Here is a 14,599-nt window from a genome sequence, read left to right as displayed (position 1 = left end):
AAGTGATGGGGCTGGGAGCATAACTTAGCAGTAGACAGCAAGCTTAGAAAGCATAGGCCCCAGGTTCAGTCCCATGCCATGCCTCCTGCAAAAGGAAATATTCTCTATTTCCTTCCTTCAACTGACCATAAACATTAAGGTTTGTTTCAGAACTCTAAGTAGTATTCAACTGATCTGTATGCTTAACCTTATGCCAGTCCCACAATGTCTTGATTAGTTTAGCTTTGTAGTGAGCTTTGAAATTGGGAAGAGTGAGTCATTCAACTTTGTTCTTCTTTATCAAGATCAGTATGACTTTTCTGGGTCCTTATATTTCCATATAAATTTTAGGATCAGCTTAATTTCTACCAAAACAAATTTAATAATAATAAAAGGCAACCGTGATTTTATTTTATTTATTTATTTATTTTTAACCAGGGATTGAACCAAGGGCCCTTTACCACGGAGCCATATCTCCAGCCCTTTTTATTTAGAGACAGGGTCTTAAGAGGTTGCTGAGGCTGGTCTTGAATGTGCAATCCTCTTGTCTCAGCCTAAGTGACTGGGATTATAGGTGTGTGCCCGTGTCCAGCAGCAACTGTGATTTTGATAGGAGTTGTGTGAAATTCTTTAACTCAGTTTGGGGAGTATTCCCAACTTAACAATATTAAGTCAGAAGACTTATTTCATGAACATGAAAGAGTTCTTGTTTATTAAGGTTTTTATTTCAGCAATGTTTACAGTTTTAGTGTGTAAGTCATTTACCTCCTTTTTTTATTGTAAAAAAATGAGATACATGTTATTTCTGTTTGTACATGAAGTAAAGGCATACCATTTGTGTAATCATAAATTTACATAGGGTAATGTTGTTTGATTCATTCTGTTATTTTTTCCCTTCCCCCCACCCCTCCTACCCCTCTTTTCCCTCTATACAGTCCTTCCTTCCTCCATTATTGTCACCCTCTCTAACCCTCACCCTAAACCTAACCCTAACTCTAACACTAACCCCTCCCACCCCCATTATGTGTCATCATCCGCTTATCAGTGAGATCATTCGTCCTTTGGTTTTTTGAGATTGGCTTATCTCACTTAGCATGATATTCTCCAATTTCATCCATTTGCCTGCAAATGCCATAATTTTATCATTCTTTATGGCTGAGTAATATTCCATTGTATATATATGCTGCAGTTTCTTTATCCATTCATCAATTGAAGGACATCTAGGTTGGTTCCACAGTCTGGCTATTGTGAATTGAGCAACTATGAACATTGATGTGACTGTATCTCTATAGTATGCTGATTTTAAGTCCTTTGGGTAGAGGCCAAGGAGTGGGATAGCTGGGTCAAATAGTGGTTCCATTCCAAGTTTTCTGAGGAATCTCCATACTGCTTTCCAGAGTAGCTGCACTAATTTGCAACCCCACCAGCAATGTATGAGTGTACCTTTTTCCCCACATCCTCGCCAACACCTATTGTTGCTTGTGTTCTTGATAATTGCCATTCTAATTGGGGTGAGATGGAATCTTAGGGTAGTTTTGATTTGCATTTCTCTTATTACTAGAGATGTTGAACATTTTTCATATATCTGTTGATTGCTTGTAGATCTTCTTCTGTGAAGTGTCTATTCATTTCCTTAGCCCATTTGTTGATTGGATTATTTGTACTCTTGGTGTAGTTTTTTGAGTTCTTTATATATTCTGGAAATTAGCGCTCTATCTGATATATGAGAGGCAAAGATTTTCTCCCACTCTGTAGGCTCTCTCTTCACATTACTGATAGTTTCCTTTGCTGAGAGAAAGCTTTTTTAGTTTGAATCTATCCCAGTTGTTGATTCTTGCTTTTATTTCTTGTGCTATGGGAGTCCTGTTAAGAAAGTCTGATCCTAAGCCGACATGTTGAAGATTTGGACCTACTTTTTCTTCTATAAGATGCAGGGTCTCTGGTCTGATTCCGAGGTCCTTGATCCATTTTGAGTTGAGTTTTGTGCAGGGAGAGATAGGGGTTTAATTTCATTCTGTTGCATATGGATTTCCAGTTTTCCCAGCACCATTTGTTGAAGAGGCTATCTTTTCTCCATTGCATATTTTTGGCACCTTTGTCTAATATGAGAAAATTGTATTTATTTGGGTTTGTGTCCGTGTCTTCTATTCTGTACCATTGATCTACTTGTCTATTTTGGTACCAATACCATGCCGTTTTTGTTACTATTGCTTTATAGTAGAGTTGAAGATCTGGTATTGCGATACCCCCTGCTTCGCTCTTTCTGCTAAGGATTGCTTTAGCTATTCTGGGTTTCTTAGTCTTCCAGATGAATTTCATAATTGCTTGCTCTATTTCTGTAAGGTACGTCATTGGGATTTTAATTGGAATTGCACTGAATCTGTATAGCACTTTTGGTAGTATGGCCATTTTGACAATATTAATTCTTCCTATCCAAGAACATGGGAGATCTTTTCATCTTCTAAGATTTTCTTTAATTTCTTTCTTTAGTGTTCTGTAGAGCTCATTGTAGAGGTCTTTCACCTCTTTTGTGAGATTGATTCCCAAGTCTTTTATTTTTTTCGAGGCTATTGTGAATGGGGTAGTTTTCCTAACTTCTCTTTCTGAAGATTCTTCACTTATGTATAAAAATGCATTGGTTACCTCCTTGATGGAATTTATTCCTAGGCATCTTATTCTTTATTTTTGGAAAGGGGTATGTTTTCTTAGTTCCCTTTACAGATCACTCATTGCTGGTGTATAGAACCATAACTCATTATTGTATATTTATTTTGTAACTTGTTAATTGCTAAATTTATCAGCTCTGGTAGTCTTTTTGGTGGTTTCTTTGGTATTTTCTACATATTAAATCATGAATTGCAAAAATAAATTTTTCCTTTGGGCTGGGGAGATAGCTCAGTTGGTAGAGTGCTTTCCTTGCAAGCACAAGTTCCTGGGTTCAAGCCCCAGCACCACAGTTTTACTTCATCCTTTCTTTCCTATATGGATGTCTTTTTCTTATCCTGACTGCCCTCGTTAGAACCTCCAATAAATACAATGTCGAATAGAAGTGACAAGAGCAGACATCTTTGTTTATTCCTATCTTAGAGGAAAGCATTCAGTCTTGTCATGGAGAATGATGTCACTTGAGAGTTTTTACAGATACTCCTTATCAGATGAAGAAGTCCCCTTCTCTCTCTAGTTTCTTGAGCATTTTTATCATGAAAGAATGTTAAATGCTGTTTCTATTGAGATAGTTATGTGGTTTTTGTCCTTATTCTATTGACATTATATTAATTAATTTAGGAGGCAGAGGATGGTACTGGAGATTGAATCCAGGTATGCTAGACAAGTGCTCTACCACCGAACTACTTCCCCAGGCCTATCCCACGCCCATCCCCCCCTTTTTTTTGTAAAATTTTGAGATAGGGTCTTGTTAAGTTGCCCAGGTTGGCCTTGAACTTGTAATCCACCTGCCTCAGTTTCCCAAGTAGCTGGGTTGCATTCCTAGGTGAAATCCCACTTTTGTTTTTGCAGTTATGAACCCAGAGCCTTGAATATGCTAAGCAAGTGCCCTATCACTGAGCTACATACTAATCCCCATGGGTGCTGACTTGTATTATATTCATAAGAAATACTGGTCTGCAATTTTCTTATCTGTTCTTGGTATCAGAATGATACTGAGTTCCCTCCTTCTTACAACATGGAAAATTATTCTCCCTTACTTCACTGGTTGTTCCTTTTTAATCACCTGTGCTAGTTCCTTCCCAACTTCTCCACCTGCGTCTGAATGACCCAGGACTCTGGGTCAAATCTCTTTTTCTGTCTACCTTTATTCCCCAGATGACCTTATTCAATCTCATGGTATTTAACATAATCTACATCCTGATGCCCTCAAATTTATACCTTCAGCCTAGACCTTCCCACATACTCCAAAAACACATATAACTACCCCCTCAGCTGGGCATGGTGATGCACACCTGTGATCCCAGCAACTCAAGGCTGAGGAAGAGAATCACAAGTTTGAGGTCAGCCTCAGCAATTTAGTGAGACCCCGTCTCAAAATAAAAAATAAAAACGGGCTGGGGATGTAATTCAGCACACCTGGATTCAATCCCCACCACATTAAAAAACAAAAAAACAAAAAACCCAAAAACCTACCTCCTCAACAACTGCACATGAATGTGGCAGTACTAACATAAACTTAATATAACTTATTATAATTAACATAGTCAAAGCCAACACAGGTCCATGGGAGAGAGGGGGAAAAATAAACCTTAATGTGATTACAGAACAGAGTTCTTGATTTATTCTCCAAATTAACATCACAATTTTTTCCTGTCTCAATAAATAGCAATTTCACCCTTCCAGCTGCTCGGGCTGAAAACCTTAAAGTCCTCCTTAACTACCTTCTTTTCACATTCCACATACAAAAATTCCAGATCAACCTTCAGCATATCACCAAAATCCAAGCACTTCCCCCTCCAGAACCACACTAGTCTAAGTCACAGCCATCTCTTGCCTGAATTATCACTAGAGCCTCCTAACGGTCCCCTGTTTGCCACCTTGTTCCTCCTATTCTCAACACAGTCATCATCCCTTCATAATATCCATCTCCTCATGCTTCTGTTCAAAACTTCTCATGGTTTCACATCCCACTGTCCTCAAAGTCTTACAGTGGCCTCTGAGGTGCTACAAGACCTGGTCCCCCTTATCTCCACCTCCTCTGCTATCATCAGTTCTTCCCTACTCCACCCCAGTGACACTGGCCTCCTTGATGCTGTGCCTCAGCACCTTTGCATCTGCCCTCCTCTGTCCTCAACACTCTTCCCGCGGATGCTTGCATGACTTCCTCAGGTCTCTGCTCAAATACCGCCTTATCCCCTGAATAAAAACAGTAACCACTTTCCTATCCTAGCATTTGCTTTTACTATACTAGGTTTTATCATTCTCCACTGCACTTGACACAACACACTTCTTTATTCAATCCTATCTAAGTTACAGTGAAAGCTGACAAGGGTTGCAACCTTGTATTTTTTCAACCTCTACCAGAGCCCCAAAGAGAATGTGTTGTGAAGATGGCAATGTTCTACATTTGTAATTCCCAATATTCTATTTTAATTCATCAAAATTTCAATTTCAATTGCTACATGTGGACTGCACAGTCTAGAAGAGTTTCTCAATAAATACATAGTAAATACTCAAATACTGGTTGAATAAATGATTAGAAGAAAAAAGAAATCTGAAGACTTTTCTTCTCAAATCATTGAAGTTTTCAAACATTCACAAGAGTAGAGACAGTAGCTAAATGAACCCTCCTGCATCAATCACCAACCTCTTATAAACTGAAGTTTCAATAGATACTGGCATCTCAAGCTGGCTTCCAACAATAGCTGCATTTTTAGAAAACAGAGAATTTACATCATTCAGGCTTATCTCAAACAGTCTCTCTTAAGGTCTTTTACAAGTTACAGAGAAAATATTTTAGGAATTAGATCATGTATGTGTTGAGGGACAAATCAATATGCTAATGAATGCTTGAGGCATATTTGTGATAAGATAACACCGTCTTTCTACATGACAACTACCTGTATATTTTTATATCAAGGACTTGATTACTCTTTTTCATCATTTATTTTCTCCACTTCAATTTTAAGTCTGAAGTCATGCCTTTTTAAAAATGGTCTTTTTTAAAAATATTTTTTTAGTTGTAGATGAACACAATACCTTTATTTTATTTATTTATTTTTGCTGAGGATCAAACCTAGTGCCTCATCCATGCTAGGCAAGTGCTCTACTGTTGAGCCACAGCCCCAGCCTTTCAAAGAGGACCTATGCGACTGTACAAAATTAGAGACTCCCTCTTAATAAATAACACAAATTTCTTAAGGTGGGTTTGTTGTATTAGGTTTTATAAATCTAGCATTTGGCATTACAAATGTTAACTAAATAAAATTCATAACTGTACAAAAGTGATACAAGTGAATTGTCAGGGTGCAAATCTATAATCTCCTAAACAGACATATATCTGAAAAAAAAACTTTCAAAAATACTTTCAAACTTGTCCAATCAAAAAGTGATAAAAGTGGTATAGAAAGAAAATCAAAGTGGAAGCAAGAATACTTGGGTTTCAACGTAACTCACTAAGCAGGATGATCTTATCCAGACATGTACTTCCTCTAGGCTCCAATTTCCTCACTTGTGAAAGAGTTTAGATTTGATGGTCTGCAGAGATGCTATCCAACTTTAAAATAATTATATTGTATTCTAGATCCATAGTACACATAACTTTTTTTTTTTGGTACCAGGGATTGAACTCAGGGGCACTTGATCACTGAGCCACATCCCCAGCCCTATTTTATATTTCATTTAGAGACAGGGTATCTGAGTTGCTTAGTGCCTAACCATTGCTGAGGCTAGCTCTGAACTTGAGATCCTCCTGCCTCAGTCTCCAGAGCCACTGGGATTATAGGTGTGCGACGCTGAGCCCAGCACACGTAACATTTTTGAAGATGCTTATTAACTTGCCCTTCCCTTGCTAAATCATTTCCCTATGAGTTATGTTGAACAATACATAAAATTCAATTTAATACCTCATGTCTATTTTAGAGAAGAGGTGGTGTTCCCCATTTTTTGAAAAGGGCCAAATTCTTCACTTGGACTACTAAAATACTGCTGGAATCTTGTGTTTATTTTACACTCAGCCAGGGGCTTATTAGTATAAAAAAGGGTAATTCTGGTTACATATTTTCCTAGAAAATTCTCAGGGTATCACTTGTGTTTGAAAAAGTTTCTTTACCATTCTAAGCTGATTCTTCTCTTTCCCACTTAGTCCCATAAAATGTACTGTTTGAGGCTTTGCTCTGAGGTTTTACCTTGGTTTAAATCAAGTACATGTATTAAAGTCATGCTCAACTCCTCCTCCCCCCAAGGCCTGGTTCATGCGAGGCAAAGTGCCTTACCACTGAGCCATACTCCCAAGTCCCATGCTCTGATTGTTAAAGCAAGGAACCGAAGAAACGAAGATTGGTCATATCTACCTTCCCTTGCTGCTGCTGTTTGATGAAATTTCTGAAACTTACAGTTAAAATGTGGCTTTTGTCCTTGTGTTCTGGGAAGCCTCCACAATAGTAAGCTCAGACTAGCCATCAAATGCCAATAATGATATCATATTTGGGTCTCAACACTGAGAGATATACAATGGCAGCATTATCACTGGAAAGTATCTAAAAGAGACTAGCACAGAAACTACCAAGTATCTCAAATAATGCTTACATATGATACACAATATTGTAATTATTAAAATTAAAGTTTAATTGGACATTAGTATTTAGTTTGGATTTTTAAAAATATCATTACTGTACCCCAAGGAATCTGGGTCAATGCTGTACTATATCTTCAGCCATAATTTCGATTTTCAAATTTATGTACTTCATACATATTTCATCTCTAAAATCCCCACCAAAGTCTGTGTGTAATAAATTTTATTAAGTTTTTAAGAAGCATAATCCAGATCTCAAATAACAGCAACATTTTAAAGTAAAATTTAAAAACAAAAGACTGCTCTGAACAAAAGGTAATAACTCATTAGCAGGAACAAATTCAAATCAAACTTTAAAACATGTTATTAGCCATCATCTGAACCACTGGAAAGACACATACCAACAGTAAGAATATTGTATTGTCATTAACTGCAGGGATGCCTTGAGACATTTCTTATTCACACTAAGATCTAAATGCATACAATTAAAGCCACCACATCAACTGTCCATATTAATCACTCACCAGTTTAATTAAAGAAAACCCTCTTGTCAGAAAGCCTGCCTCTTCTCTATTTCTCAACATTATTGACTTTTAATAGTTCACCAAATTAGTAATTACTTGTTTATGGCATTATCAAATGTCTTGGATACAGAAGTCCAGCATGTGGCAAGGTCAGTTATAGACATGTTCTGATGGCAAATGAAAGAAGAAATTTAGCTCATCAAAGTGGTCATCGAAAGAGCAAAACCTATTATGCCTTTCTCTAGATACCCCTGGCTAGATTCAAAGTGACAGGACAAACCAGATCAAAACTAAACAGCGCTAGAAGCAACGTACAAAATCCTAATGAACCCTTAGAAATCCAGGTATCGATCTGTCAACAGTTAAGCTCAGTTAGTTCTTTCAGAATGAAACACCTCATGAGGTAGCAAGAAACTAGTTCAAGATCTGGGATATGAAAATAAAACCAGTCACTCCCTATACCTCATTGCTAGGTATAGTCATAACATGATACTGGGGATCTTGTGAGGACTAAACAAAGACGCATGCCAAACACCTTTCTACTTGGTGCGGGAGCTGGTACATAACTAGTGCTTAGAAAATGTTGGTTCTTCCCCAATTCTTTAAGAGTATGGGCTTATCAAGTAAAAAATCATCTAATGGTTTAAAAAAGCAATACAAAAGAAAAACCTTAAATGGCAATATAAGACAACACATTTTAAAAGAAGTTAAAGTTATAAAGTAGCAGATAGGATCATGAAAATGAAAAACAGATACTGAAAACATTTCTGAATGGCTCATCCTTCATGGTCATTTACAACTTCCATGTTTTGTGAAATTGTCTTTAGGGATGTGCTTTGACAAGAAATAGGCCAAATGCAAACTAATTCCATTTGAAAGTAAAACGTTACAATGGTTTTCTGTAGCAGGTGAACAGTTACTCTCATAAAACCTTCACCACTGGCTATACTTCAAGCTTTCAGTAATTCTAGTTTCCAAACAAACCAGTAACAAAACTGAAAAGTTAATTTTTTCATTAGAATTGTTAAGTAACAAGAGTTCAATAAATCATTTGCCTTCTAGGGAAAAAATTACTTTCTAACCACATAATATTTCTTCCAGTTCTAAGAAAATGAAGCTTATTTATTTACAAACTGAAAACTGTAATACTATAGTGAAATCTTTTCTATGGCTGATGAATGAAATATTCAAGAAACAGGTGTATAGAAAAAACAAGAGTTGGGTTACACTGTCTTGAGATCTAGTACTAGTGTTGCCACTTGTTAAATGACTTCAAGGAAGTTATTTAACTTTTCTGGGACTTTACTTCTTGTAACAATCTTTCCAACTCTAAAATTGATAAGATTATTTATGGTATACGACACTGTTTCAGTGCCCCCTATATATATATATGTATACATATATATATATATATGTATACTGGTTCTTCTCCAAGTCTTATATATATATAAGTTCTTCCCCAATTCTATATATATATGTATATGTATACATATACATATGTATATATCATATACATACATATGTATACACATCATATACATACATATATACATACACACCATTATTATATAACACAGAATTATTTTAAAACTTATAAAAACTTAAGGACCATTAAGAAATATAAAGAATAAGAAAGAGTGGGCATGCACCGGATGGGGGGAGGGTAGTTTTGATCCCACATGTCATTATCAGTAGTTAGGCCATTTACACAGACTCATGACACCTGAATTAACCAAGTAAACCTTTAAACCCTTACAATGAAACATTAAAATTCAATGTGGCTATAATCTCTTTTTTATAAAACATGAACCCAAAGAGTCTGGCTTCAAGTACGGGGTTTAAAAAAAAAAAGACAAATTGTACTATATTTATCACCCAGCTCTTCTGTACAATCACATTACACACACACACACACACACACACACACACACACACACACAAATGAAAACTCACAGGCCCATTGTAATGCATTGTACCATTTCTAAATGCAACACTTAGCTCAGGCTTACTACCCTGACAAATAAAGGAAAGCACTTTATGAAGCCAATTTAATTGGAAGGTGACAAAAAACATACAGCCATTTTCTTTAGCCTTATCATTGAATTGGCTTCAGCTCCAATCTCTGGCAAATCCCACTCAACAGAAGAAATTAACCAGGTCAGCAGAACAGGTGCTACGTTGTGTCTGTCAAGGGCCTGGCATCACCACAATTACTTGCACACAATGAAGCAGTAATCTTTACAGATCATCTCTCCCAAGAAGCATACTGGGGAGGGGGAGGAAAGCTGAAGGGAGGTGAGGCTGGAGGGAGCAAGGGGAGAGTGGGAAAAAGGAGGACTAGGAAGCAAAGAGAAAAGGCAAGAAAGGAAAATGAATGTGCAGCTGCCTTGCAGCTCAGCAGATGTCGGGATGTGATGTACGAGGCCAGGATAAGCTGTCGTAGCCTGCTGCCAAAGAGTGGTAAGTGATTAAAGCCTGCACAGTTCTGAGCACCATATTTAGAATCTGTGGGGTTTCAAGACTTGCACCCATTCCTTGCTGTGCTGCCAGATGTTGGCAACTGGTCCAGTTCCTACTGACTGTGCATGGATGGCAGCAGTTGGTACAGCAGCAAAGCAATCTGGAATGCTTCCGGAGATGCTGTACATTAACAAGTGTCACCCATCATTCACCTTTACAGAAGGCTGAAACAACTCCAATTTGCTGCCACTTCCCTCTTGGGAAACAGCCAAGATAAAGTTGCGCCTGGCAGCCCCATTTGTTTCACTCAGGTGTTTCAGCTGCCTTGCTGACCTCTATTAGTTTAAGTTTTAATTTAGATTAACCCCAGCACCCCAATTAACCAGCAAGGGGAAAAGCTAAGATGTGACTAGTCATAACTCTGAAATCAGAATTTATCGAAGTTAAAATTATTAATTGGGATGAAGGGCCAATCAAGTAATGCTATTTCTTTTTAAACAGACCTACAGGAAAAAAAGAAAAGAAAAAAAAAAAAAAAAAAAAAAAAAACCTTGGATTGCCAGTAGAAGCAACTTCTCCCCAGTAATTTCAGTTTATTTTATTAAGCCTATTTAATTTATGACACACTTTCCACCGAACAATGTACACTTCAATTAATGAAAACTGGAGCATTTTTGATTGCCTCCCATGATCTCACACAATTATACAGCATTAATATCCCATATCAGGTACTTCCTTAGACACTCCAGAACAAAATAGAGTGCCAAGTCTTCTGACAAATGGATACATGAAGAGGAGAAAGGAAAAAAGAATCAGGACCTCTGACTGGGAACAACTGAGGCCACACCAATCCTCTCCTAAACCCTCTCATCACTACTTTTCAGACTCACATATGGCAATGACTTTATTGAATATTACCAAATGAATAAAAAGATTAATAGAAAGTCTCTTTCTTTCTTTAGGGCAAAATTAGAGGTATTCCCAATACAAAATCAATTGTTTTGGTTTTACGTGTAATTTTCCTAGTAAGTTTCTCCCTTCATATCCATTCACATAGTATAGCCATCATGGCTAAAACCTTCCAAAAAAAGTTCCAAGTTCTCTGGCAAAAGTTAACGTGCTAAAAACTACAATGGCTCAGCAAAAATCAGTATAACACTGGTGAACAGCATCCTCTGCTCTCCACTGTGCAAGAAAGGATATAGCCTAAAGCACATTTCATTAAGCAAAACTTATCAAGAGGCCCAGGAATATAGGAGGTTATTTCGATTCATTAGAATAGCCCAAATGTTTAGTTCACCTAAATAGTTACCAGCATTATTAAAAATAGCATCATACCAGCAGAAAATGTCAGGGAGAGAAGCAGGGAAATACTCATGAAGAGATACTGAGCCAGGGGCAGTGGTGCATGCCAGCAATCACAGCAATTTGGGAACCCAGCCTTAGCAACTTAGTGAGACCCTGTCTCAAAATAAAAGATAAAAAAAGCTGGGGATGTAGCTCAGTGACAAAGCATCACTGTGTTCAACCCTCAGTATCAAAAAAAAAGAAAGAGAAAAATGAGAACTGGACCATTCTCCAATTTCTACCAATTCTTTTTGTCTTTAAAGCACTATACTGTTTTTATAATGAACAGTAGCTCGATACATACTTAACTGATTTGAGCAGGCACAAAAAGACACATTATCAGAAATAGCTGAGAAAGAATAAACCAACTGACTCAAAGAAAATGAAACTGTTTTACAGATGATTTACATTCAAGTAACAACTAACCACGTAGTTATGGCTGTTTTCATTTTACAGGAAAAACATAAAACAGAAGAAAAACAATAATCCAGAATGACATAGTAAGTCAATCCTGAACAAGGAGTTCTAATTCCTTGTCCGACTTTTCCTTCCAAATAAGCAACCTTTGTTCAAAGAATTCTATTAGCTGAAACCTGATTTGTAGCCAAAAAGGAGTAAGTAAAAATCATACCTGGTGGTAAAAGTCATCATCATCAAATATTTCTTCATCCATGTCCTTCAAGTGAGCATTGGCAGGAACTTGAGGAAGGATCTCCTATGTCAATGAGAAGGAAAAGAGCGAATCCCAACAAGGTTATCAAAGTAACACAGCCACTATAAATATATCTAACAAAGTACTGTTTTCCTTAAGATATAAAGATCTCTTAAAATTAAACAAAATTCATGAAAAGTAGTCCCAACAGAAAAACAGGTAAAAACATTAACAGATAGCTGACAGAAAAAGAATCACAAAATCATATGAAAATATGCTTACTTCATTCTAATTAAAACCATGTAATTTAAAATGAGAAAATACAACTTTTCACCTCTAAGATTGGCAATGCTCAAGACTGGAGAACACAGCTGGAAGGAGAGAAAATTAATGCAACCTTTTTGGAGATAATTTGGCAACATCTATCAGGATTTCATGCATTTTTAACATTTTCACCTTAAGAAATCTATCCATATGTTCACAGAAACACAAATAAAAATGTTCAGAAATGTTTTCTATAATACTTTATAAAACTGAAGACCATGTAACTATCTATCCTTTGAATAAACTAGTATATACATCCATACAATGGATTACTCTGCAGTCATCAGGAAACATGAGGTAGGTTTCTATGTAATGATACAGAAAAATGTCTAGGATATACTAAATTTAAAAAGAAACTTGTAAGATTTTAAATACAGTCGTGATATTTCATAATTTATACACACACACATAATGTCTATACTATTTATTAAAAAAAAGACAGTCTTAACATATGTATGTTACATGCATAAATCTCAACACATCTATTAACAATCATCTGAGAAGTGCAATGTTCAGAGTAGAAGAAATTTTACTCTTCATTTCAAATTCTTATAAGCTTAAAAAGTATACACTTCTATAATTAAAAAAAAAAAAAATGTTTTGGGGCTGGGGAGATAGCTCAGTCAGTAGAGTGCTTGCCTTGCAAGCACAAGGCCCTGGGTTCAATTTCCCAGTACCGCAAAAAAAAAAAAAAAAAAAAGTGTTTCCTTTAAAAAAAAGAATCTGACTATTCCACTTCTAGATCCTTTATCTAAAGTTCCCAAATAGCAAATATTAAGCAAAAAATACACATTTGCTTCAGTACTGATATTCCTATAAAATAGCTTTAAAACTGAAGCTTAAGCCAGGTGCGGTGGCGCATGTCTATAATCCAAGGGGTTCAGGAGGATGAGGCAGGAGGATTTTGAATTCAAACCCAGCCTCAGCAACTTAGCAAGGCAAGAAGCAACTCAGGGAGACTCTATCTCTAATACAATATAAAAAAGGGCTGGGGATATGGCTCAGTGGATAAGAACAGCTGGGTTCACTCCCTGCTGCCAAAAAACCAAAAGAACCCTGAAGCTTAAGGAATGTGAGTATAGATCAGTGGTAGAGTACTTGTATAGCGTGTGTCAGGCCCTGGATTTATTTTTGAGGCAAAATCAAAAACATTAAATCTTAAACACTGAGTGGGGTGTGGTGGCATGCCTGTAATTTCAGTGGCTTCAGAGGCTGAGGCAGGAGGACTGCAAGTTCAAAGCCAGCCTCAGCAACTTAGTGAAGCACTTAGCAATTCAGCAAGACCCTGTCTCTAAATAAGATATAAAAAAGGGCTGAGGATGTGGTTCAGTGGTTAAGCACCCTTGGGTTCAATCCTCAGTACCAAAACAAAACTTAAACATTGAATTATAAATGCTTCCACTACCAGACTTCTGTATTAAACTCAAAATTAAGAGATGACACACAAAAGTTAATAAAAAACTAATTTTAATCCCCTTTCACACTGTTTCTCAACAATTCAATACAGTAGTGCCATGTTCTTTTTTCACTAATCTCTCATACCAAGAGTTAATACCTACAAGTTTTTCATTTAGTTAGCCTCAAAGACTTGCCCATCATCACCCTGAATCAAAGTTCTTACCGGTTCTCCTGGCAAACTCTCTAGGACAGGTTGAGCTGCTGGTTCAGGTTTGCCAAGAACTCGGTAGATAGAGCGCTTGGTCTGTGTTCTTCGAAGTAATCTTTCTTTGTCCATCAGAATATGATCAATCTGAGTCAAGATTGACCGTTCAAAGGCACCAAAACCCTGCAACAATGTTACCAGTGTCAGATAATGCAAAAAGTCAGTGCTGAAAGCAGTTATATTGGCTTCTCTTTCTGTGTCAGCAGAGAAATAGACAATCATCCTTTCAAGGGATTTCCTATTAAGGACTGAGTTTGTGAGTGGCTGTAATTGATCTCAAAAAAAACAAAAACAAAACAAAACAAAACAAAAAACCCCAAAAAAACAATTAGTCTTAAGCAGGTCATATCTCTTTCCTATGCGCCAGGAGATTAACTTCTGCTCCTTTAATAATAATTATTTTAAAATTC

General features: G+C 36.8%; 1 protein-coding gene across 1 annotated transcript in view; it reads right to left on the bottom strand.

Moving 5' to 3' along the window:
- Aatf (apoptosis antagonizing transcription factor) overlaps positions 1 to 14,599 on the bottom strand; it is a 104,060-nt gene that overhangs the window by 48,047 nt on the left and 41,414 nt on the right. The window contains exons 7-8 of the mRNA XM_047547463.1: positions 14,148 to 14,312; positions 12,182 to 12,265 (exon numbers count right to left, since the gene is read on the bottom strand). Of these exons, the coding sequence (XP_047403419.1) occupies positions 12,182 to 12,265; positions 14,148 to 14,312 (249 nt within the window). The remainder of the gene's footprint in view (positions 1 to 12,181; positions 12,266 to 14,147; positions 14,313 to 14,599) is intronic.

This window comes from Sciurus carolinensis, chromosome 3 (genome assembly GCF_902686445.1).
Source record: "Sciurus carolinensis chromosome 3, mSciCar1.2, whole genome shotgun sequence".
NCBI lineage: Eukaryota > Metazoa > Chordata > Mammalia > Rodentia > Sciuridae > Sciurus > Sciurus carolinensis.
The sequence above is the reverse complement of the archived record's forward strand: the minus strand, read 5'-3'. Positions and strand labels throughout refer to the sequence as shown.